The sequence below is a fragment of the Poecilia formosa genome, unplaced genomic scaffold (assembly GCF_000485575.1).
Source record: "Poecilia formosa unplaced genomic scaffold, Poecilia_formosa-5.1.2 Scaffold295, whole genome shotgun sequence".
Taxonomy (NCBI): domain Eukaryota; kingdom Metazoa; phylum Chordata; class Actinopteri; order Cyprinodontiformes; family Poeciliidae; genus Poecilia; species Poecilia formosa.
Window position 1 is genome coordinate 62,406 of NW_006800234.1, and position 27,001 is coordinate 89,406.

The window sequence follows — 27,001 nt, forward strand, 5'->3', positions numbered from 1 at the left end:
TGCCAGCTTCACATAGCTGGAAACTAAAATCTTTGCAAATACCTCGAGCTCCGTCAGATGGGATAGAGAGCATCATTTAGCCTCTGGCTTGCCAGTTGCCACAGACTCACGGTTGGATTTAGATCTGGTCTTTGACTGGACCATTCTAGCACATAACCATACTTCAATTTACACTTTTGCATTGTAGCTCCAGCTGTATGTTTAGGGGGTTGTTGTCCTGCTGGAAGGACCGTCTTCCCAGTCCTTGCTGAAGTACAGCATGTCCCAGGATGATGCTGCCACCACCATGTTCTATACTTGTGTTGGTAAAGTTTTACGCATAATTTGTATGGTTGACAGTGTTTGGTATTTGTCTTATTTTAAAGATTTCTAATAATTCAGTAGAAAGTTACACACCTTTTGAAATTCTGTCAGTGCCTTAAGAAATCACTTCATCTCCTGCAGCCTGTTTTTTTTTCTGGCTTGGCTCTTTAACCTGCGGCTTCAATCAATGCTTTGAGTCTATGAATGGGCTGACACACTCAGCAGTTGAGCAAGCTGAAGTGTAATGAGTTGAACAGCGATTTTGAATCGCGTTCGGTATTGACTGCTCCGTTACTTTGGCTCCAAAAACCGCAAGCCTCGTCATTCTTTCCTCCACATCAGCTTTGTGTCATGACTCCTTTTAGCTAAAATCACATTAAGAGCCTCGTTGTGCTGAAGAAGACATATGACAAGATCTTCCTCTTTCCTGGAACATCTTCATTTTTTTAATTTCTTAAGTGACTTTGCTCCCAGATGTAATACTCTTTGCACAATTTAGTAGGCTCTTAATGTAAATCCAGCTCTGAAATAGGGAGGATTACAGGACATTAAAACTTTGGGTGCTGCTGGAGCTGCAGTATCACACCACCTGGTCTTGTCTTTCATAGCAGTCTGGTCTGTCTCCGTTTTGCTCCAGTACCTGGAGGGAAACCAGATCGTATGAGTTTAAGTGCTCACCAGGTGTTCACTGCTGCCTGGGCCCTTTTTAGAGGGTCGGGTTATGGTGTTACTGCTTGCTCACTCGGGATGCAGGGGGGCGGAGGAGGAAGAGTAGTGTTGACCAAGGCGACCTCGGGCCCAGCTGAAGGTTCGATCTTGGTCTGAATCCTGTCTGTCTGACAGGCGTTTTATCCGGAGTGACTGGAGCAAGCAGCATTGCTGCTGTGGTCTAATCTTGTTAATGGGCTATTCATTGCGTTTAGCACCAGGCGACAGGGTGTGCATGCTAAAGTGTCTCTGTTTGGGTGCCTGTCTGTGTGGCCTTAGTGTTTTTATGTGGAAGCAGCTAAGAGGTGACAAGAAGACACTCTGGCCACCTACTTAACTTGTCATTGGTTCAGTTTTTCTGTAGCTCATACCAAGCTGTCCAAAGTGGAGCATCACTACTCTTTTTTTCTAAGTTTCATATTTGTTTTCTACTTTCAGCATGTTATCAAGTGGCTCTTTGACATTTTCGTCCAAGTCCTGTGAAATTGTAGCCTACAGCCACAATAAAACTGATCTATGGTTTCAAGCTTCGGGTACTTGGTCACAGTTTCTCTCCTCGTCTGTGTTTTCATGCTCATGGCCGTGTGTCCTGTGTTGTTCACTGGTTTTTATTCTGTCATTACATGCTCCAGATCGGTGGATTTATGTTTTATGAGGATGTGTGCACAGGGGATGGACAGGTAAAGCACATCGATGCTCTCCTGATGCAGCACATCATGCTGGAACTCCCCCCTCTTGCCCCTGGGCTCTACTTTCTCTTTCTCCTCCCCTTCCTCATCCTACTAGTGCCTTAGCGCCCCTGTGGTCCTTATCTCTGTTTCCCAGCTTTTTTTGTTGACTGTGAAGTTTCATGGCCTTTGCATGGCCCGGCCTCCCCACAGGGCAGCAGCGATCAGCATGCGTCTCATCTTACTCATCAGCAGCACATTCCGTCTCTGACCCACTTAACGTGCAGAACTTTACAGCTGAGCTTGGCCGGGTGAAACCACAAACTGGACTGTTGAGGATCCCTGCCCGGCCCGCTCTCCGTTCTGCTTCGCATGGCCCCAGTGCAGTGTTTGTCTGTAGAACCGATGTGCACCAAGTGCCAGCAGAGGAATGGTACACTGAAGCGCTTGTTCTCGCTTGGCATGATAACAAGACTTGACTTTAGGGAAGCCGCTGCCTGGCAGAATTTATAAATACACTCTAAACCTTTGACTCAGTGAGGCAGCAGCTACCTTATTAGGGAGATTGACGTTTTTCTTGTGAAAAAGAGAACTCAGAGAGTTTGATGGCATGGCTGCATGCTTTAAAAGGCTGTTTTTGAGCATATGAACCTGCAGACCTGTGTGAGCATTTGGCTCATGCCTTTTTGTTTCTCAACCCTCTTGCTTCCTGATCTAAAAGCAATAATTCGTGCAGCAACATCTGTATTTGGTTCAAGTCAGTATCAGTTCACCAAACTCAGGGCACTAACAGTTCTTATTCCTATGCAGTTAAAAGGAACTCAGACCAATCCAGTTCATAGCAGTACAATCTAGTCATATTGTCCCATTAAGATGAAATTACGCCTAGATCAAATTAGTCCAAATTACAATCCTGAAACAATCAGTCTCTTGGTCAGATGAACTGGTTAGAAGATGCCTGTCTATTGGAACTGAGCCAGTTGCATTGAGTCATTGCAGCGATCCCTCTTCCTGAGCAAGCACATGGTGATAGTGGAGAGGAATAACTTCCTTTTAACAGGTAGAAACATCTGGCAGAACCAGGCTCACAATCAGCTGCTGCAAAAGACTCCATGTTGATTTACTGGGTTGGTTTTAAATTTAATTTATTGGTTTTAATATAATCAAGACTTTATTCTTCTGTGAACCTGATCAAAAGGCAAAATATCTGAATTTGAAGAAAATGAATAAAAATTAACTCATGCGGAAGTCATTTGAGTGTGGTTTGTTTTTTACGACAGTGGTGGTAAAAGAGAGGTTTTTTATAGTATGCATAAGTGCTTCAGCTCTATGTACTGTATAAATGTATTTTATTAATTAAGTAATCAATTTTACTTTTGTTTATATTTTGAGGGATTTAGAACAAAGAAAAATATACTTACAAAGGAGGAAAAATGTGTTTTCTTGAGCAGAAATGGGTCAGACATTCTTCTTTTTTTATCTATGAATAATGAAAAAAAACATAGCCAAAAATAATCATAATTTCTAGTTTATTTACATAAAAAATAATAGACAAAAAACTAAAGTAAGTGTAATATTAATATAATTGGAGAGGAAATTCTGTACAAAGATGGCAAAAAAAAAGGGTTTTAACGCAATAAATGTACCACAATAAGATTTCACTTGGTTAAAGATTAAATAAATAAACAAATGCAGTTTTAACAGTTAAAACCAGCCATATCATTACTTGATACTTCAAAAATCTGCTCATTTTGACATTTGGTGATTTGGTTATGGGGAGACTATGCAGCCTCGTGATCTAACACTTTTTCAGATCAACAAAGGATGTTTCCAATGTCTGTCGAGTTGCTTACTGAGACCTCTGAGAAATGTTAATAATTTCACAGATCATAGTTAATTTATTAACAAAAGGGAAATGTTCATGTCTTTTCTGTTCCTCCTTTGATGTCGCAGATGTGCAGATCTCATTTGCCATGTGGACGAATCCACCTTCATACTATCACAGATGCTGGTGTTTTTTTTTTAACTGTGTGTTGATAACAAGCCAGATGGTCTCTTTCCTTATGAGGCTTTAATAACCATATACTGTTGCAAATTTTGATTAGCCAGGCCACAGGACTCAATTCCACATTGCCTCGGAACATCGTAAAATAAGAATAAGGCCGTGGCATTTTTCCATCTCATTTAGATGCTTTTAGATAGAGTTTAACATCAAGTATGTTCACAGAATCCGGTTATTACTGTTCCTGCAGTGAATTATTTGTAGATTCGAGTGCCGGTTAGTTCCAGCACTTTCATGTTTATGTTGTTAATTTACAAAAGAGGGCTGCAATTTAAGATCCGAGAATGTTCTTTCCAAGAAACATGATGGTCTGTCTCAGTGGTAAAATATCAGTTTTGCTGCAGTGTGTGCACACAATTGGTGTTGCAATTGATTACTTTGTTCTGATCTCTTTTTTTATTGTTCTGCTATGATTCTGCCTCTCTGTTACACTTCACTTGTTTTAACTTCCTCTCATGCTCTGTTCTCTTTTTGTCTGGATTTTTATTAATTGTTCAGTTGTGTTCAGTAAAGAGGTCTGAAGTTGCACAATGGCCTTGTTATGCAGACTTGAAAGCCCCTCTGACTGCACACAGTTGGTGTCGTGAGAATATCCAGATACCCACAGCTCACCAGCAGGAGGGAGAGCCGGCGCAAATGACATTAAAATAAACTGATGCAAATTTACTATTCATAACGTGTGCATTTCCATATTTCTTACTCCCTTCTACTTCAGTGAAGCGACTCAGTGTTTTACTGTCGCTTTGCTCCCTCTTGCCCTGCTTGTAGCAGTAGGAATGCCAGCTGCAATCCCAGCCTTTTTGGACGGATGGACTGAAATTGAAATTCTGTTCTCTCCTCATTCATTCTCATGACCAGTATGCCCATCTATGTTGTATGTTTTTGATTTATCTCCTACCCTTTGTTAATCTTTTTTTTATTTTAGGACACAGGCAGAGATGGCCCACACATGTCGAGGAACTATAAACTTGGCCACAGCACACATCGACACAGAGGACGCCTGCAACATTGTGTTGAGCAGCGGCGGTCGCACATACCACCTGAAGGCGAGCACTGAAGTAGAGCGGCAGAGATGGGTTACTGCGCTGGAGTTGGCTAAAGCTAAAGCCATCCGCATGATGAATGATCAGTCTGGTAAGGACAGCTGTTAGGATTCAATTTTAGATTCAAGTCAACACTGATTTTTTCCCCCCCCTCCCAAATCAACAGTTGAAAATACAAGTGTGTGTGTACAGGTATGTTTGAACTACGAACACATTAGGTTAGATCAGCTTCCAGAGCCTTTTGTAATCCATCCATCCATTTTCTACACCTGCTCATCCTTGCAGGGTGGTGCCTACCTCCAGTGATGAGGGAACAGGTCGCTAGTCCATCTTAGGGCAACACAGAGACACACAGGACAGAAAACCATACAGACACACAGTAATAGCTGAGGGAAAATTTGAGTATTCAATATTGAGAGGAAGCTGGAGTACCCAGAGAGATTCTGTGCATGGATAGAGAGAACATACAAACCCCAGGCCAGGACAGCCAGAGCTTCAGCAGATTGTTTTGAATTAATGCTTATTTATGTGACAATGGTTCAGTCAAAGCCCAGACCTAAATTCAGTTCAGCGTAGGGTTGCACAATGTACAATGAATGTATTCATCAATATTATGGCTTCATCTGAAAAACAGTGCTTACAGAAGCTCCTCCTGCCAAGTTTGAGCATTGAAGTATGCACATAGAAATGTTGTTTGCATGAATATTTTTGCTGGGCACATATAGATACATTTCATTTACCTTCTGCAATCAGCCATGTCCTCTGCTGTCCTCAATCCAGCTCTTAATTTTACTGTGCCTGTTTTGCTTAATGTTGTTCGTGTTCCATTGTGAGCCAGAAGAGGGCAGCTGTGACTCCACAACCAAACTGGAAAAACAAACTGGAGTATGCTAATGCCACTGGGAGAACTGAGCTTCTATTCAGTCAATCTCCTTTCCAAGAGGACCTATTGTTGTTTAGGCTGGAAGTTCTTTGGTCAAAGGCTGTGGGAAAAGTCTGGGTGTTTTTGTTTTCTCTGACTTTACCACACAGCATCAACTCGTAGTTGGTTTTAGTCTACAGTAAAAAGGTTCTGCAGAAAGTGAGACAGACTATATATTCTTCTGGCCTTTGTGTGAAAGTCAGATCACTAAATATAAACTGAACAAGAATGTGAGTGCTTTTTAAGCTCACCCACGTATGCTGCAGAGGAATGCTGGTATATTTAAAAAAAGGTTGGGCTATTGATTGACTGAGTTCATTTAGTGCGTCATTGTAGATTTATGTGTTGGTTTTGGGTAGTTTAACAGCTCACTTTGCTTATTTTAATGATATTTGTCACAGGATGGTTTTCTCTGGTATGTCACTGTGCAAGTAGTTAATTAACTAAAGTTGGTTACAATCGAAGGTCACATATCAAGCTCAATTAAATAATAATAAACATCAAATATGCTTAAACCAAGGATACCATTTGGTTGTCAGAGCATCTGTCACTGACATTATGATCAGGAACGCCCAAATAAGCTAGTTAGCTACAGTTTGAAATGAAGCACTTCTTACAAGGAAAGTTTTAATCAGAGTAAAAAATGTAAATGGCTGGTATTGTTAATGGTATTTTCTTATTTTAAAATGCTTAGTTACTTTTGTCCTTTGTACTCATTAGTAACTTCTTTAAAAATGTTTTTCTTCCAGCTGTATAGGTATAAACATTCATGAAGTTGATTTGTGCTACCAAACAGAAGTTGTTTTCTTTCTGTCTTCTTTCTTGCTGCCTGATAAATGTATGTTTCTAGTAGAATAAAAAGATTATCTTAATATGTAAAAAAAAATAAAATAAAAAATTGAAAACCATGTAATTTTTGTCTTCTATGCCGCTTTGTGTTGGTCCTCTGCATAAAGTTCTTGGCATATGTGGAAAACTTTAAGAGGTGTGAATACTTTTGCAATTGCGCTGCATAAGGTGTGAGTCAGTGAGGAAAGATTGTACACAGGTCTTTGTGCTTTTTCCTTACTTCCTTTTGTTTCACTGCTTACACAGAATACGTAGTGTCGGTGGAAAGCGTCTGTGCAGACAGCCACTGAAGTACTGCCTTAACACCAAAATTAATTACTAAACAAGTGTGTGTTCAGACTCTGTCGGACCATCTTTTTCTTTGTTTGTGGGGTTGGACATGGATCAGCACCAGAATGTCAGCATTCATTAACCCACCGTTGCTTCTCTGTTTTCGGAACAAAGAGCTCATATTGATTTCCCCAGGTGAGCAGAGTGTAAATTGCGGATAGATGTCAGGAGGGAGCTAAAGGTAGACATTGATATCCTTTACCAGGCTTGTTGTTCCATTGCCATCATGTGGTATTTTTTCATGTTTCAGCTGTGTTCTGCCTTATGATGTGCTGCAATTTTCAATCTCTTGCATCCCACAGTTGTGTTCAATATTTCTGATGCACTTACTTTATTTGTTAATTAGGCATTCATCTTATTTTGTTAGAAAAGATGCTGTCTGTAAGTTTGTCATTAGCTTCTGCATAATTAATAATAGTTTGATCCATGTACTCACTCATTGTAACATGATCCAAACCATAAAGCTTTAGCTCAGCAGGGGGCAGTGTTTCCCCTCACTTTGACTTGACCTCCTCTGCGTGCCATGTTTTTGTGCCTGCATGTGAAGTGGGATCACAGTCCTTGAAATAACTTGTTCCACTAGTGACTTGAATTTGTAAGCCTGCCTGACACGATTAAACACATCTATAGCCTCAGTTGACATATTTTTATACTAACAGAGGAGGTTTTAGAAATGACTGGAGTAAAATGTCGAAATTGGTTGATTCTTCGAAGAAGGGTCTCCATCTTGGACTAATTTCAGAAATATACAGCAGAGCTGAGGCAAGGCATGATGTGAAATAACCTGAGCGTAGTGTGTCCAGCTTGATGGCTTCATTGTATGGTCAGCATGGCAGTCTGGGGACCTTTTTTTATGCTTTTACCCTAGACTAACGCTGCTTACTTTATCAAGTTAAGTGCCGTTTGAATTATTTCCAGGTTATGACAGTGATTTATTCTTTTCCGGCAGTTCCCCCCCGACCCCCCTAAATCTATTCTGTGATTCACCTTTTGCTGTTAAACATAATGAACTGTCCATGGTGCTGAAACTGTAGACGTATCAGAGCACAATGTGAGAAGAGAACTTATTAGCATCTCATGTTTAAGCACACTTCATTTATCATATTGCCACAGCCTCCTCACCCCTCCCTCTTTGTCCTGACTTGTTTTTTTTATTTTTTCAACCTTCCACATATCCACTTTTCCTCTCCCTTCCCACCGCCCTCTCACACTCGCTCTCTGGTTTTTCCCGCCTCCTCCTTTTTCCCCCCTTCTCTCTCAGTAAGCTGTTTGCTCCATTTTGCATTCGTCCGTGTTCATTTCTTTCTGAGTTTCTCTCATTTTTTATTTTTTTTTGTCAGACTCTCCTGTTTTGCGTAAAATATTTATATTTTCATCAGAAGTCTCTGGGGGAAATCTCTCTCAAGTAAGTGCACAGTTTTTCTCTGTTTGTGTTAAGCTATGAAATGTGAGTAGCTTTGAGCATTTGTGTATACCTAAAACTGTAAAAAGCTGAATAGATGTTTCTGTTCGCTTGTCTAATTGTATTTTAAATGTTTTCAGTGGATTATGTGTGAAGATGGTAGATTCAGTGTAATTTAATTGGCAATTCTATAAAATTAACTTTTCAAAAAACACATCATATTAAATTTACACCTACATTTTTTTATATTTCCACTTAACTAAAATTGTGAGACTAATAGCTCAATGAAATATGTAGTATTTATTGTTTTTCCATCAATTGGGACTGTCCTCTTTTTTCAGTTTGATAACTTTATTTATTGCAGTTTTCACAACAACACTTTGATGAAAATTAGTAGGTTTCTTTTTGAAAAATTTTCCTAGATTTTTTATTTTTTTTTAGTTCAATATTTGCCTATGCTAAATAGACCTGCAGCTGCTTTACAATGCTTTTGGCTTGGGGAGCTTGCTGTGCTGTGCTGGGCTTCTTTTGGAGCCCCTGAGAGGATGTTATGAAATGACAGATGGTGTGCTTCTTATCAGCTTCTTCAATTAGTTGTACTGCTGCTGTGTACTCAATGGCTTGCCCTTGTTTTTGTTGGAACAAAAATTGTGTGCTGGCATTGCACAATTTGCTACCTCAGCTCCAGTTCTTAAGAACGGGTGAGACGGAGACAAAGAGCTCAGAGTGAGACTCAGTCTTGTAACATAACAAACATAAAGGAAGCCAAACAGAGATCGTTAATAGCTCTCCAAGAAGTCTTCCTGCCAAAAATCATGATGATGGTGACATTTTAACCACACTTTGCCTTTCTTTCTTTATCGATGTAATTTCCCGTGGATGTTTGTGAAAACCGTGATTTGCTCATGCAGACAACTACTGTTTATTTTGAAGTTTATTGTGACCACCGTCTGATTCTCGCATTGCATTGTTTTTGAAAGACTGTCATTATTCTAATCCAGCAGCTTTTTCAAAAGATTACAACTCCTATTAATAACACAAATCAACTTTGCATTAGTACATTTAGCCTTCCTGTGATCTGCCAGGGAAAACTCCAGATAAATTCACTCCTTACCGGTTTGATAAAGCGTCAGTTTCACAGTGCCATTTTGAAAGCGGATCAAAGAGCATGGACAATGTCATGCTATTAGAACATCTGCTAACTTATGGTAAATTGCTCAGTATGAACTGCTGGCAAGGCAGCGAGCAATCTAGCATGTTGGTTTATTTATTTCAAGCAGGTTTTTAAAAACAAGAAAACAATCAATGTTGGTCTATATTCATGAACTGAATGCAGCTGTACAGAAAATGATTGCGGAGAGGGGAGATTTTGATGTTTTACTGTTTTTGTAGAACAGTAATGTAGCCGTACCAGGGTTCACTTCCATGTGAACAGACAATCACATTTTCTGACGCACAAGAGTTAATCTGATTGTTCACACCGTCCCAAATAAAGCGGATCAGAAGAGCTCTGGTATGAAGGAGTTATAAAGTGTGGCAAAATGGCGAAGAAGCAAATTGATCGTCATCTGACCCTCTTGCGTCTTGAAGCCAAAATGAATAGCTGGCTTACCTACATAGGAAAATATTTTTTTTAAATTAAATTTTAAATTTCAATTCCTTACTTTTACTAAAATAGCTGACTCTAAATCTCATTCCTACAGTAACAATTTCTCCACAGAGGAGGGTAAATGGCACAAACTCGTATCTCTTAGGTGTTGTGTATTCATTGATCAGAAAAGCCTTGTACTCGAGTGATGCTGACTATGCAGTCACTCAGTCAAATCGACATTTGAATGTCTCCACGCATCAGACAGTTCCTCGATTCATCTCTAGTTGTTTACGTTGTCTGTTTTAGTTTTGCTTAAAATACATGTTGTAATCGATTGAAACTAATTAAGCTCTATGTTCCTGATGAGCCTTTATTGCTCTCAAACTTAAAGCTACATCAATCTTTCTTCTCTTGTGTAGATATTTTTTCACTTTCATCCTCTTCTGTCTTTACTCTCGTCTTCCTGGGGTTTTCCATTTCCAAGCAGTGTCAGATAAATAACTGTTCCTTAACGTGCGTGTTGAAAGGGCTCTTCTGTAAATATCCCCTCCCCAAGGAACCTGCTGTCTGGAAAGAATAGCCATCTCTTCTCTAATATCCTGATATCACAAGACACAGCTTTACCAACATTTCAGTCTGTTTCTTGGTGTTTTCTTGTTTTGGGTATGTGCTCTTCTTTCTGTTATGCTACAAATATTTAATGAGAAACAATGATTACTTCTGCCACATGCATTACGGTAAACTTTATTTTTATTGTTTCAGTTTTGGTTTCTGACTTATTGTATCAGTGTTGCCATCTGCAATGGGAGTGAAGGTATTGTTTTATTGTGTTACAAAGTTAGCCAAAGGTTGTTGTGTACGTGTAGTAGATAAATTATTTATTCTTGCAACATTTAGAAGTTCTGGTGTAGATTATAACATTTGGTTCATCTTCTGGTTTAGAAATCGGGTTACAGTTGATCCAGGCTGTTGCTTTACTCTGCTTTGTTACCCTGATAAACCTTTGTCAAGCTGATTAAAATAGATATGGTGAATAACACCTATAGGGATATAGTAAAATAAGTAAAGAATAGTTTATGTGAATGATAAAAGCTATCAGTAAACATAAGGAGAGCTTTGTTCAGACTGTGTTGCAGTTGTGCGTGTTTTGTTGTGCTGTCCTTCACTGTTACAAGGTTTATTACTCCCTGCAGGTCAAGTGTTTACACTGTGAGCTCTACATGCTGCATAGAACCTGCACTCATTATTAAGCCACCATTGTGTCCCTGCTTGCACACACACAAACACATACACACACATTTTTTCTTTCCTCGTTCTCTTCGAAGCTTCTCTGCTTTATCAGCAGCATGGAAAAGTTTGGAAATGGAGAATGCTGATTTGGCAGATCATTAAAATAAAAATTAGTTAAACATTTTGTGAGTTAATCAGCAAGGACAAAGGAGCCTCAGATTTCTCTGTTTTTATTTTTCTCTGTTTTTAGTCTTCCCGGTGAACTTAAGTGCTTTGAAAGATCTTTGGGTCATTTTAAAGCTCTAAATATCAGTGTTGTTGCTTTTTGATTTTAGAAAATGTTTTGTTTAAAGGAGAGCTAGCTCACAACATTGTTATGGTTATGTCATTGTCATGCCATTTTTGTGAATAAATAATCATCCAAGGCTGACAAAAGCAGGGAAATCTTAGTTCTTTGTTTTCTTTTGGATACTTTAGATGCACTCTGCAAAAATGTTTGAGAATCTACAAATTTTCCACAAATAATACCGAAGAAAATGCAAAAGCAGCAGTTACACAGTAATTTTACTCATGAAGACAAAGACAGATTAATAGAAAATAGGAAAAACTAGATTTATTTTTTCTACCTGCTTCATTATGTAATTTAGAGGCAAAAAAAACAGATACTTACAGAACTCGTGCATATTCCACATTGTTTTTCACACTCATTGCTCATTATATGCTCATTGAGCTGGATGATTCATTTCCCCCGTGTATCAAAAATCTGCTGTTGTTCACTGTGCTGTGTGGGTTCATTCATATCAAATTCTACTATAAGATTACTAAAACCTCTTGGCCTGTGCAGGATGCCACTGGATCGGTCTAAATGTTTGCAGTTATGTTTAATTCTTTTGGTAAAGCAGGTTATTATCACCACAGGATCTGTGGTGAACATGAGCGAGGGTGCACATAAAGGCAGGTATTTTATTTATTTTTTTTAAAGATATTTTCAGCTTTTATATAAATTTGAGCTTGTGTTTCTTCAGAGGAGGTGAGACAGCAAAGTAACTGGGTCCCTTTATGTAGATTAGCTACATTTAAATGGCTACTGCAGCTGAAGGTAACATGGCCTAATGATTTAAATGTTGTCAAGTTTAAAATGTGACCCCTGAAATGTCATCTGGAAAGGTTTCTTTCTCCAGTTTCTGCTCTCAGACCATCTCGCTGCTTTAATGAGCTCTGTGCCTTCAGGCTGTCTGGCCTCTGTGTTTTTCGGTTCCCTCCTTAATGCGGTAATTGGTATAATAAGACTGTTGCATTCTTTAAATATAATGTCTTCTTCTTAGATGGCCAAACCATCTTTCTGGTGGTTTGGCCTTTATAAACCTCAACTTCATACGAAGCAAAATCCATTTTCGTATCATTAACCATATTTAATAAAGCCTCAACTCTTACGTGATTTAGTTTGCATGAAAAGCAAAAAAAAAAAGAGCTGTCATAATGATTTCATCAAGAGCTAAATTATAATCAGAGTTCCTACAGGTCTTTGAAATCCTTGAAAGTCCTTGAATTTGAAAAAATAAGTTCCACCAATTCTGTGCCAGTTTTACTCGTTACGGTAACAAAGCCTTAGAATATGAACTGTGGGAATAGTTTAGATGCATCTATGAACCCAATCTTTCAATCCTGATAATGTAAGAATTATGGCGTCTTAAACAGAAATATTTGAGTCTAAAACTACCTGAAGTTAAAGACACTGATGCCACTCTGAACATCTCAATACTGCATTATTTCATCTAATATTTCTCATAACATTACATCCTTCATGTATGTCACATGGACATATCTGGTGAGGCTTGTGGATCATGTATGTCACATGTGTCCCGCCTGAAGACACCAGTGTTGTGGTTAAGACCACCTAACCTGAGACCAAGACAAGACCAAGACCAGAGTGTATCGAGACCGAGACAAGACCAAGACTTTTAGGATCCGAGACCAAGTCAAGACCAAGACTGAGGGAAGTCGAGACCGAGTCAAGACCAAGACCAGTGGCCAGCGCTACATGACACAATAAAATGCAAAATATGATCAAAATTGCTTCTCAAATTGATCTGAAAGATCCATATTCCCATAAAAACAGCTAGATATTAAATACTTAATACATTTTACCAATATTAAATATTCCATGTCTGTGCTATGATCCGTGGTGGTCTCGCGCCATCCCTAAAAAGATAACACCTTGGGCGTTTGCCCATATTGCTCATGTCAGAAACCACCACTGTCTGCACCATTAAACAAGCAATTGAGGCAATGCCCTGACAGTAAATGACGCTCAACTATGAACACTGACCAAGGAGCAACAAGCAAGAAGTAACCAAGCACAAGACGCTCATCGTGACTGTTCTCACTCTCTCTCCCGCTACATGAAGCCAGGCAGTCTGACACCATGGCACACATTACAGCTGCCACTTTGAAAGAAATCAATCAAATGTGCATGCTCTGTATGCTCTTTCGTTCTTGTGTTTTAGTTATTTGTTAATTTAAAAAATATCAACGTATATAATTAAATAAAAATAATGATAGCTACTGCAGTGTACACAGAGTATTACAAGAACAAAGAACGGGTGTTCTGTCAGGTCAGATCGTCATACACTTAGCACAAACTGCAACTTGTGCATCATTCTAACAATGGAGATGTTACGAAGAGGAAGTTTGCACCAAGCTCTTTGGTCAGCTTTCTCTCAATAAGATGTCTATCAAAATGAGACTTGGTTACAAAAGCACAGCTTTACTTTTATCACAATCATTTTCACTGAAACTATCTCACATGCACACAAGGATAAAATTGTTGATTCCTCTCTGTTAATGACTTAAACGCCCACAATGGTCATTGAAATAACCGAAAGGTGACAAAGGTAAAAATTTACTGAAAATTATCTAGTAAAAAGCAGACTTTGCTTTTGAACTTCTTTCAACAAAATCATAAAAAAAAAACAACTAATGAAACAGGCCTGGGCAAAAACGATGATATCTGTAACTTAATATTTTTTTGTTGCTCAATCTTTTGAGGTAATCACTGCAATTAAACAAATTTTGCAATTGTCAATAAGACTTCTGAACCTGTCCACAGGTGTTGTGACCCAGTCCTCGTCCACAAACTGCTCCAGTTGTGTCAGGTTTGAAGGGCGCCCTCTCCGGACGCCATGTTTCAGCTCCTGCCACAGACGTTCAGCAGGATTTAGATCAGGGCTCGTTTCAGGTCAGTTCAGAGTAGTTCAATGTTTTGCTGTTAGACATTTTTGGGTGCTTTTCAGCTATGTGTTTTGGGTTGTTATCCTGTTGAAAAACCCATGACCTGCGACTAAGACCAAGCTTTCCGACACCAGGCAGCACATTTCTCTCCAGAACTCCTTAATCGTCTTGAGATTTCACCACACCCTGTACAGATGCAAGACTCCCTGTGGCAGATGCACCAAAGCAGCACAAGATCATAGCCAAGCCTCCTCCATATTTCACAGTAGGGACAATTGTATCTTCTTGGTAACTTCTCTGAACATAGAGCTGATGTGCCTTGCCAAAAATCTCTAGTTTTGACTCATCTTACCAAAGGCCTTTCTCCCAGAAGCTTTGTGGCTCATCGGTATGCACTGCGGCAAATTCCAGCCTTATGTATATTATCCAGTGGACCTGCGACCAAAGCCAGAGAGTCATGTGCACCTTAAACCTCTAAATAATATGCAATTGTAGTCACAGGAACATCAAGCTGGTTGGAGACGGTCTTGTAGCCTTTACCTTTAATATGCATGTCTAAAATTTTCTTTCTAATCTCCTGGGACAACTTTCCACTTCACTTCCTGTAGTAAATGTTCAGTGTGATACATACCATATCTCCAAATCGCACAGTGACTATTTGTCATCCTCTAAATAGGCAGACTGATTGATTACAAGCTTGAACAAATTTTAGTTACGTCATTAAAGGAATAATAAAAAAATCATTAATAAAGATTGTGGCTTTGAATCCAAGAGAGAACGAAGGAAAAATGGGATCCCAATTCCTAAATCAAAGCCTACATATCATACATCTTAAACATATTTATTTATTTATTTATTTATTTATTTATTTATTTATTTATTTATTCTTTTTTATCAAACTGAAAACAACCCTGGGACCTGTTAAAGCAGGATGTTGCATTTTCTTGGTTTTCATGGAACAGTCTTCTTCATAGATCACACAAGATGACTATTTTCCATTTTTAAAGTTCAAATATGTAAAACCCTTAAAGAAGATCTTTTGTGCTTCAGTGCCTTTTAGAAAAATCCCCTCTGCCTCCTCACCCTCACCCCCAGGCAGCTCTTTCTTGTTACTTGGTCTTGCTGTTGTCAGAAACTGCTACAGAATTTTTACAAACTCATAACGGCAAGTTTTTTTTTTGTGACAAACTCAGACCGTTGCATTTTCGTTGTGTGAAGAAAGTTGTGACATTTAAATTTTATAAAACTTGCTAAAGCAACAAAAAAGAGAAAGAAATAAAAATACTGCTCTCAAGATAAAATAACAATTTGTATGGTTGTTTGATTTGTGTTTATTAATCTGAATTAAATATATACCATCTAATTTCTTTAACAGAACTTGATCAGACTCTTGTAACATGCACCTATATTGAAACTAGCATGAAATTTCTGCATTTTAAAATTGGGCGTACCCATTTAGGAATGTGCAAAAGTTTTTAGATTTGATCACAATAGTTTGAGGAATTTGTTGAGATGACAAAAACAAATACAAAGTATTCAGGTGTTCATCAGCCCGTTTGACTGCAAAGCTAAAAAAAAAGTAAGTGACACGTATCCGGGGATGTGCCAAGACTCACAAAGTACATTTAATTTTTTCACATCTAGACTTACTTAAAATACATATTTACATTGGACACGACAAGGAAACAGTGTAACAGTAGCTTACGGCTCAGATTAAAAAAAAAAACCCTAAGAGGTCCATGGAAAGGCATATAATCTGTGGATATGCAAATACATCAACATATATCCCATGTAAACTAAATACAGTGTGGTTAATCATGTAGATAAGAGATCGGTCTTTAAAAATAATAATGGAAATCTCCATGAATGGGTTTTAAACTAATGAATAAAAGGGCTTGTTCACTCCCTGTAAACTAACTGATGAATCCTGCTTAGAATTGATGTGTATTTTCTGCAACCCTCAGCTAAATGAACAGCAGTTGACTGAGGTGACCTTGGTGTGGAGCACAGTGGGATTTGTAATTCAGCTCTGATTGTGAGGCAACAACCTTCATCCACTCTGAAATTGAAGGCAGTGTGGTCTGTATTGCAGCTGTTTGTATGTCTCGTTGAGCCATCAGTGGCTGATGATCAGCATTGAAAACACAATCAGACATAGCGACACTGCAGTAACACGTCGGTCAGTAGCACAAAGAGACATTTTATAGAGGTTTGTTTTGTTTGACCTTCCTCCATCCCTATTCTGACTTCATCTTTTCCTCATTTACAGCTGCTCTACAAGCTCTCACTAGTTTAACCAACGTATTTGTTACTCCTCCCTTGTCATTTCCCTTTCTTAAGATTGTTGGGTAGTTCTGTCAAGATGCACAGAGGTGACGGAGAGAAAGAAAAGTGTTCCAGTTTTGGTCGTAGATGATTGCTAGCTGCCGAGTCCTATCTCCTCTCAGCTCCTCTCCCTCCCCTCCACCCTCCCTTCCCCATCAAGCTGCACTGCACTCAGAAAAGCATGTGAAGGGGAATTGTAAACGTGCCGAGCTTTGTGATTGAGCGTATGCAGATTGTGTGCGTCCGATTCTGGTGGGCAGAGAATGCAGTTTTGGACATAGGACTGAAGGGGTGCGTGCGACTGGCCCCACATCGTCGTACGTGATTGAGTGCGAGTTTATTTGTGTGCATTCTGTAACGCTGGGGAAAGGAAAGTCAGTGCCTCAGCCCTCCCCTCGCTATGATTACGTAGTGGCACAAGGGCAGCGTCGCATCTCAGGGAGCGTGGAGTTGGATCAGGCCTGCAGAGAGTGGGATGAAGGGCCGGAGCTGCTGGGAGCCCAGGGCGATCCGCTCCCTCTGCAACTCGGGCTGTCTGAGTAAACTCAACCGGGGTCAGTATGGTGACAGCTCTAGGTTTGTAGCTAATGGTGCAGCTCTAGAGCTGTCACAATCATCTCCATGTGTCTGAAGACAGGTTTCTTCCTGGTATCTCTTTCTTTCTCTTATAGTAGTCTGTCACTCCTCCATCCAGCTCACTGTCAACCACGGATGCTGACATTTCTGCAGCATCCTCTAACAATGCAGTGCCTCACTCTGTGAAAAGAGCAGCCTGCCTGCTCTCTTTCGCTCTGCACTGCATGTACTTTCTCGTCTTTCCTCGCGCTTCTCTCACTCATGCTCATTTCTGCTCACTTCCTTCCTTTCGCTCCACCTTACATCTGCGTATGGATGAGCTGGAGTGTGACAGGCCAATGTGTTGTGTTTGCAGTGTTCATCTGTGTGCACTTTTTACCCAACGTAAACTTCATTACGCAATCAGAAACTGTAAGCAGGGGATAGCCTTATAATTCAGGGTCCTAGAACCTGTTCTCTATATCCTATTGTAGGATGTTTGATAATTATAAAGTGTTTTTCCCCCTCCATTCATTTACAAGAAATAATGCTTCAGAGAGATTTACTTAATGAAACAGGATTCTACGACAAATCAGTATTACTTACGTCACATGGTGGGTAAAGAACATTCTTCATTTGTGTTTGGTGCTGTTCTGTGCATTGCTACCTTTGAAAAACATTTGAAATATGTCCAATCAACAATTTTTTCTCCATGACTCTTAACCATTACTTGCTTGGGGCAAAGTTAAACTGCTGTGATCTCAATCCTCTGACTCACTGTTTACTCACTTGGTTGTTCCTTATTTGGTGGAAACTGTTAGAAGTGTTAAAAGGTAAATTATATATTCAGAGTGTAGTGCAAATATTTGAGCTTTATGTTGGAGACAGTATTTATAACTCACGCAGTATTTGGGGAACCAAGTGTTCCAACAAACTGCAGTGTTTTCTTTCATTTTGACTGCTGATCTGTCGATCTGTAGGTGCTGTACACGGCACAACTATTAACCCACCAAAACTCACATAGCATTATTCAGAGAAAAACCTCCCACTCAGTGCTGTAAGAAGATAAATAATCAGAGGACCAGTCTGGTGGCACACAGTAGCTTTGGAGGAGCTACAAAGATTCACAGCCCACAATTTATTGCTGAAACATCTGTTATATGTGCACTGTGCAGTTCCAACCGTTAAGAGCAGCTGAAACAAAGCCAGTGTTGAAAGAAAGCTTGACTTGCTACATAGCTGCAGTTTATCAGCAGCTATGTAGCAAGTCAGAATTGATGGTAAATGGAGGCTGCAAAAGACTTGGGATTAGGTCAAATCATTTTTAGGACGACACTGACCCTACACACGCACAATAGAATGGGTTATATCAAAACAGGCTCATGTTTGGGCATGTTTTTGCCCAGAAAATTGGGCCATTTTAAAATAGCCCAATTTTCTTTGAGGAAACTGGGCAAAAAAGTTAGTATAGAGATTCTGCAAAAGGCAAGTAGCTGCACCTGAATCAAAAAACAGTTCTACAAGCTACTGATTCAGGAAGGCTGAGTTAAAATGCAGATTCCCTTTTTAAGACTTTTATTTGTAAAACAGTTTACAAAACCGCATATCCTTTTATTTCTGTTTCCCAGATATAGACTTCTTTCTGTCGGTCTGTTTTGAATTATTCTGGCAAAATACAAATCTGTGGTTGTAATCTGAAGAAATGTAAAAGGATTCAAGTGGCATGCCACTATTTTCTTAAAAAAAAAAACAGTCTGCATATTAAATACCTCTAATGTCATGGGTTACAAAACAGAAAACTCTGAAAGCACATGGTTTCTAAATGTCACACAAAGTTGTTTCCTAACACTGTTGTTAAGGAAGTGTTTTATGGGAAAATAGGATGTTAGACAGAAAGAAACCTCAATTACATTAACACTTCAGCTTTGAAGTGTTAATGTTAAAAAACATTAAAAAAGTAAAATCAGTGACACAAATCAAAATGCCTGGCTTTTTTCCTTGAGTCACGTTTCATAAACTTCATTATTTACCTTCATATTTTAAAGTAAAAGTCTGTTTTTGAAACTAGTCTGTGAGCTATGAAAAGTCCTTGCTATCTATAAATTTCACTTCCCCGATTTCTTGGTCAGCTAATGCTGCTGTGACGAACGGCAGTAACCTTAAATATTGAAAACCTTTCAGTGTTTGATTATCAAACTGTAGCTCAACTAAACATCCTAAAACATCTTCCGTTCTTTTTCTTACCAACACCACACCTTATGGTTTATATTAATAATTTGTAATGTTTGAAATGCTCAGAAATCAGACCTAGCTAAAGACATTTAGAACTCTGCCTATAAAAAGTGCCTTTATTTGACAATATTGTGAGCTGAAATAATATTTTAACCTTCTAATGTTGATGTGATGTGTAAATAATTTAATTGCATGATTTTTTAAAAATAAGCTAGGTCATTTCCATTTGTATTATTGTCTCTCTTTTCTCTCTTTCCACCAAAGATCGGAAGACAAAAGTCTTCAGTCTGGAGCATTGGTCTCAACTTGTTTACAGAGACTTCATAATTTGTTTTATTTGTTGTTTCCGTAGTTTTTATTTATTTATGTTGGATATCTGAAGTGTCTTCCACTCGCAGTGTTAAATGTTCATTAGAATTTAAAGTTTATTGATCTTTGAAAATGTGTTCTTGCATTTTTATGACATTATTTCTTGGAGTAAAAAAAAGGGGGTAACATGATATAAAAGGTGACAATCCATCACAATTGATTTTGGATTTTCACAAGCAATGTTCTGAACCTTGAGTTTATTGTCAGTTTGTGATTCAGATGCTGAAGAAAAATGTTTAGTTTTGCTTGTCCCTATTTCCAGAGTAAATGGCATTTTTACTGCTGTAGCTCTGGTATTACTTTCAACACATGCGGAGGAGCTCACTTCGTATTGTTAGGGTTTGGAGCAATTGATGACCTAAACCTTCAATACAGGCACTGCAGTAAACCAAACCTATGTGCTCTCAAGGTTCGACCCAGCTGAAAGTTTTTGAAATAAATTCAGCATAGCGGAGTATAAAAGACCCATGAGTCAGAGTGTTCTCTCTTTTTGTCTATCACAGCACATGCTGCTGAATTAAAACTCACTGCTTAGTGGCTGCAGTGGGACGTTAATCTTCACTTTTGTTTGGTTCTTTCTGTCTGCGTTGGGTTAGAAGCACTGCCAGAGCTGCTTGGCTAAAACTTTGGGGACAGTGATAAGTTGCAATGTGCTGTTTCTCATTTGCTAGTGGAGGGTTGAGAGCCAAATTACTGGGTTAAACCTGATGTCTCCTCGGTTTGTGATGGATCTCTGGGGAGTTATGGAGTCAGTTAGCAATTACAGGCACAGGATTAAACTTCCATCCCCTGGGAAGCATCCCTGTTCATCCTCTGCTGCTTCCAACGTTCTTCTCATTTTTACCCTTATACATACTCTATTATCCTTCCTCTCTTTGCTGTCTGTGCTGTAAATGGTCTTTGATAGGAATCCTTGGGAAATGACTCTCTGCATGAATTGAAATCTATTTGTGGGCTAAAACCTGATGAACAACTTGAATGTGTTTGTGTGGTGATTTGAAGTTTTCCATTCTGTCAGAGTCTGAATGCAGATTTGTTGCATGTATTGTTGGTTATAAAGTCTGTAGCAGCTGTGACTCAGGAGTGATCGTCAAGTGTTTGTAGAGTTTATAGTTTAATCTGGCTACATCAGCCCGTGTGAGCCAGACTTCCTGAAAAGATCTTATTATTTTAAAAAAAAAATAAAATACCTTTATTTTACCAGTATAAAAACCCTTTGAGATAAAAAAAAAACCTTTTCAAGGAAGTGCTGCTAAAACAGTTTAAAAAAATGTCAAGCTATAAAAATCAGTATGTCATTGACTGCCTCAAGAACTTTTGGTTTGGATGTAAAAACAGTAAAAACAATAAATAAATAGATTCATAATAAATGTCATTATTCACTACAGGACTGTTTTTGTAGATGCAAAAAGTAGCAGTTTAGAATTACAGGTACTTTTTTTGTATTTTATTAGTTGCTACGTAAACTTTGTTTACCACAAGGAATTGTTTTAAAGGGTCCAATTTACTGTCTGGAGGTAGTCAGTCTACCTAATGGGATAAACAGTAGATCTAAGAAAACTTACTGAATGTTGGAACATTGGAAGCTGAACAAATTGGTGCCAGCACTTAAGAGCAGTTAATTTAAAAACACTTTTTGAACCTTCATTTCTCATTTTGCCTCTGATAGTGGGAGACTTTGCCCACCGCTTTGTACAGTCTGTGGAATGTGCAAAATTTGTTCTCTAAAGAGATCCAAGATACTCATATATCCATGTCAGATATGCTCACATCTTCCAGAGAACATTTGAGCTGTTTTCTTTTGCAAAATTTGAGTTGTAACTACAGTACAGTTGTCTCTCCTTAAATTAGGGGTAGTAGTGAGTTTATGTACAGTTTTAAAGCCAATGGGGCAGCACATCTCTCCCATGTGCCTTTATATGTGCTCTTTGTCCTCATCTTTCTGCCAACACCGTGATGTGCTGTCAGCTGGAAGCCTGACTCCACTGATCTGACAGCCTGTCCTCTGTGACTAGCAAAGAGACAAAATCTGACAGCGAGATACCAGACTTCTCTTCACCTAATTACATGCTCCTGTTACCTCTTCTGCTGCTTTTTTCCTTATTACCCACCTATATCCAGAATTTTGTTTTTACTAAAAGCACAGGAGGGCAATAAGGGAGGATTAAAGCGTCAAATACATGTTCAGTTGCAGAATTATTGGTTGCTTTTATGTAATGTTTGCTGCAGGAAGCAGAACAGCACATAGGTACTTCCATTAATAGTGTTTAAACTTTATTCAGGTTTATATCTACGTTATGGAACTGTTTTTACAATAATCAAAATGAGCTAAAATTATTGACAAATGTTTCATTGCAACAGGCTTAACAATTAAAGCTAAACTAAATGACCCTAATTTATCCCTCTAGTCATATGGAAACTTGTTTCTATTCTTGTCAACTCAGATATTTTAACCACTTGTCAGTCATGTGTAGCTCACATTATGATTTAAAAAATATGACATACAATCCAGTTTGCAGAACCATCCTATTAATTCACTTTTGGCTCAGGAGGAACAGCAATGGTGTCATGATGCTTCAGTGGCAATTTCACAAACATGTTTTATTTTAGAAAAACGTTTACAACCCTTTAAGAAGTCCGCAAAGCACTTAGCGGTTTGGCTTTGTCGCACAGCCCTGACTTTTCACCACCGTCTTTGACTTGAAATGATCTCTCAGGTCTGGATGAAGATCGTTTAGTTGTTCCCTGAATGACATATGAAGGTCTAGGAAAGATCCTCTCAGTTATTGTACTTCTGCTCTCTAGGACAAGCTGCTTGTATTTAAAAACATGGTTAGTAACCATGTCTGGGGCTGCCTTTATAGTGTTACTTTATTCTGATATGTGTTCCACTCTGTTAGGCATGTTCGAGTTGAAAAGGGTTTGCTCGTTATCATTTGACTTTTTAGTTGTTGTATCAAGCATTCACTGCTCATGGACATGTGTTTGAGCAGGGGTTCATAAACATATATAATTTTTTTTTTGATTAGTTGTTACAATAATCAATTGTTACTTGCAGCCCTACTGTCTTACATGTTACTTAATTTTATGTCATAAACGTCCAGGTTACCTTCAGCCGATGAATCAGAAACGGGCTTGGTTATGTGTTTCTACTGAGCGTTCTCGGAGGTGTTGGGCTGCTTGGGCAGGGGGAGGTAATGTAACCTTGAGACATAACTAGTGTGGTAATGGGCTTCTGTCCTTGCCTCTCGACATCGACGTTGGTGTGAGAACCCATCCATCTGCTGGTGTGAAGAAAGCGCTCGGAAATGAGAAAGAGTGGCTTTACTATAAATAAAATGACACCATAAACAGGCTATTGAGTTATTGAAAGTTTATATAAAAGCTAATATTAAATTTTTGTACCAAGTGATATATTGCTGATGTTTACTGATTTTAAATGGCCTTCCTCTTCACTATATATGCTTGTCTGGTGGCGCTTGCCATTTTGTCGATGCTACAAAGAGCCGACTAAGTGAACTGAGAGGACGTTGCAGAAAGGATATTTCTGACATAATTCTAAAAAGCTTTATGTAGTGATACCTTTTTCAAAGGAGCAGCTAGTCAATACTTTCAATCGCAGTTTATGTCTGTGGAAACAGGAGTCATCTTGGAGGTGAAGGTTTGTAAGACCAGATACACTTTTTGTACTCAACATTTTGCTTTTGAAAGGAAGTACTCATCATTTTTATGGAGTGGAGCCAAAAGAAAATAAATTTAAAGTAATGTAAATCCAAAACACTTAATTTGGTATCTTCTTAGTTCGTTAGCTTTTACATGCATAATGACTGCCTGGTGTATCATACAGCTGATCAGTTTCATGTGTAGCATGCCAAAAAACAACTGCAGTCAGTGAGAACAATTACAAGGGCAACAGGTCTTTGGGGATATGAGAGGAAATCTGTGTGACACAGAGGTTAGTGAATATTTTAATTTAGCCACAGGATTCCCACATTTTTTCTGGATTCTCCTGTGCTTGCCATGTTCCTAGCAGAACTAAAGTGATCTATACTAAATATATACTGTAATTTCACTCTCTGAAATTACAGAGAGTGAAATCAGGTTTCAGGGCTCTGAAACCTGACTGTGATGCAGAGCATACAGCACTGTGTAGCTCTGTTAGTGACAACTTTGCTGTTCAGTAAAACATTTGGCACTGAACATTTGTCTACCGCAAATGTTTTGTTGCTGATCTGGCTGTTTTTGGCGAGGTTCACTGGTTATAAGATCTATAAGAAAACATATCCTCTGATTTTGAAAGATTTCCCTTTGAGCGTCACATGGAAACCTTTCCATACAGTCACTGTCCACACAGATCTGGCTTACTCAGCTCTTTCCTGACCAAAGCCACATCCAAATCGCTGCCGGCAACGCTCCACTCAATTGATCAGTCAGCTGCTTCAGTATACGGCTTTGGTCAGTGTTTGACAGATCAAACATCATCACAGGTTGTTTTTTTTTATGTCTATGCTCCTTAGAATGAAAACTGTGATCAGTCGAAATCTAAATCACCAGGCCAGACTTAAAAATAAATAAATGAATAATGATAATAATAAAATCTGCATCACCCAAGATCTCATGACTGTAGATGAGGCGCAGAGTGTAGGTAGTCCAGTAAATCGAATCACTTTTTGACTTGGCCCTTTTTTCACCAGACCGGAGCAACATTGGTGCTGAATCAGCAAAATGTATTTTATCAAATGTTATATCTCTCATTTTGACAAATTCATTTGTACAATCAAATATTGTTAGAAGGGAGATAATTATTTTCTTTTGAAAGGAAATGCTTAACCAACTTGCTAACTGGCCAACAAACTTATAGCTGTTCTAGTACAGTCATGCTTTGCTAATTAAAGGCTGATTTTATTATCCTCCCCAATTCTCAGAACACACTCAGATCATTTCCTATTGGCTGCTGCCTTGGAATCGGACCACGACCCCTTCAGACAACGGCTGGATACACTCAGCCCGTCTTTTTTCTGTACCTTTACTTTCACATCAGTGACTGTGTTGCTGTTCTGTGCAACTTGAATCCTCCTCATCTCTTGGCCTGTGATAGGTGGATTCCTGGTGTCATTTTCAATTCCAGGTTTGCTTTTGTTTTTGTTGGCGAGCTGCTGTGCCAATCCTCAGCTGGATTGTTTTGATGTGTGTATTTTTTCTCATAGTGTGGTCGTTGTGTGTCTCTCTGGAGATCTGTTTGACAACTTACAGCACCTCGGGGGTTAGAGTTTAGTGTGTGTTTGTGTTGCTTGTTACTCAATGAACTCTGGTTACCTTTGGCTGAAAATGGATGCCCAGGAATGCAAACATGGTGAGAGATTCTTCTATTCCCTTCTCTCAGTATTTTTCTCTCTGTGCAGCTGGGGTTCGAAGGCGAAGTTTTCCTCAAAACTAAACAGTTAAACCTAGTTATCAGATCAAAAATAAAAACCAGCAGGCTATAGCCAGCACTATTAGGATTTTTCCAAGCATTATTAACTCCTGGTTAGAATCCCATAGCATTTTATTGGGTAGTTGTTCAAAACTGTTTAATTGATCCACAAAGCAAAATAAGCATATGTTCTAACAGTATTTTTATTTTTTATTTTAACTAGTTATGCTGTCACTATTTCAGCTGCTCCTCCTCAAACATGACTAGTGGCATGCAGTCAAACCCATGCAATGTTGCAAACCTTTTCACCTATTGTCATATGAAGACCATTGATTCAAATTCATTTAATTCTGTTGGAGTTTCTGGCTTTGGAGTTGTTGTTGTTGTTCTGCTGGTAGGTGAACCTCTGCTCCTGTTTCTAGTCTCTCAACCTGTTCTCAGTCCTGGAACAGGTTTTATTCCAGGACTGTCTGATTTTCCTGTTATCCGTCTTTTCATTAGGTGCGACCTCTTCCCTGCTGAAGACAAGCATTTCCACATTGTGATGTTGCCACCAACATGTTTTTGCTATTGGGATTACAGTTGTCTCTATACATCTGCAGGACTCTGCTTGTGCATGGTCCAACATATTTTAATGTTCACATTTCTGTTTAGTTGTAGATGCTGAAAATTTTATGAACTCATAAGATTTATGAGTGAATGTACACATGCGTCTTTTGGTGTTGGTTGCTTTTTTTTTGTTTTTGGACACTCAAACAAGCTGCTGCTCAAATTTGAATCCAGTGAAGTAATGTAAACCTTCAGCTACCATATTTACTTTTTTTTTTTTTTTTTTTGCATGTTTGTTGTGGCATTTGAAGCATAGAAGAAGCTGGATGCTTATGTTTACCAGGGCAGTTTTATTCTACAAAAAGGAGATCTGAAGACGATATCTCTATTATGAGTTCTTTAAAAAGCTGCCAACATTTCCAAAGTCAGTGAAGATACTTCATTTCAGGAAAACCATTTAGATGCTATTGAGAAAAGTCACAATGATGATATTGATTATGGTTTGCAAACAGTTTTCTTACTTTCTTAACCATTCCACAATGCCGCCTTCTCTCTCTGTGAGCTTCTTTAGTATCTTGACCACCAAAAATATACATCAGATGTGATGTACTTAACTGTCAGTCCTCTGAATTTGCCAAATATATTGTCAATATGTAGATTTTTGGTATGATATTAGTATCCTCCCTATTTTGCACTTAAGCAATTCTTTGCAACCTCAATAAAAGCAGTTTCATGCATTAGATTTTAATTTCAGTGAGTTTCTTCCCCGTTTCGAAAGGTTTGTTAGTGACTTCATCAACAAAGTTGTTCATAGATCTGGATCTTATTTCTCCTATGTTCTCTGGTTATCTGTATTGTTTTTCTTGCAAAGTGTTTTATATGGATGTAAAACGAGGCTTAAACTGGAACAGTGTAGTTCAGCCTTGGGTGTTTTCCTCCACAATTCTTGAATGCCTTGTCCCCATCTTTTTTTTGATGTTTTTTTTAGTAGAAAAGAAAAATGTGTGATGGCATCTTTATCATTTGACATCACAACTGTTTCTATTTATATATGCCTCCAATAAGCTTTCTGCCAGATCTCAAATAGTGAGCTTTACTTAGTGCTGAAAACTGGACATTAATTTATGTATCTACAAGTCAAGTTCATGCATCTCTAATGGGATGTGTCACTTCTTAATGAGGTTTTGTGCATGTTTATCAATGCTGTGTGGGTACTCCA

General features: G+C 38.7%; 1 protein-coding gene across 5 annotated transcripts in view; it reads left to right on the forward strand.

Annotated features, from left to right (window-relative positions):
* osbp2b (oxysterol binding protein 2b) overlaps window positions 1-27,001 on the forward strand; it is a 49,402-nt gene that overhangs the window by 4,676 nt on the left and 17,725 nt on the right. For 2 of the 5 annotated variants that reach the window (XM_016681824.1, XM_016681825.1), the window contains exons 2-3: window positions 4,667-4,875; window positions 14,218-14,346. In XM_016681824.1, coding sequence (XP_016537310.1) covers window positions 4,667-4,875; window positions 14,218-14,346 — 338 coding nt within the window. Of the gene's footprint in view, window positions 1-4,666; window positions 4,876-14,217; window positions 14,347-16,918; window positions 17,219-27,001 lie in introns of those variants that run through there. The other 3 variants (XM_007572078.2, XM_007572079.2, XM_016681826.1) reach the window with 2 other exon arrangements.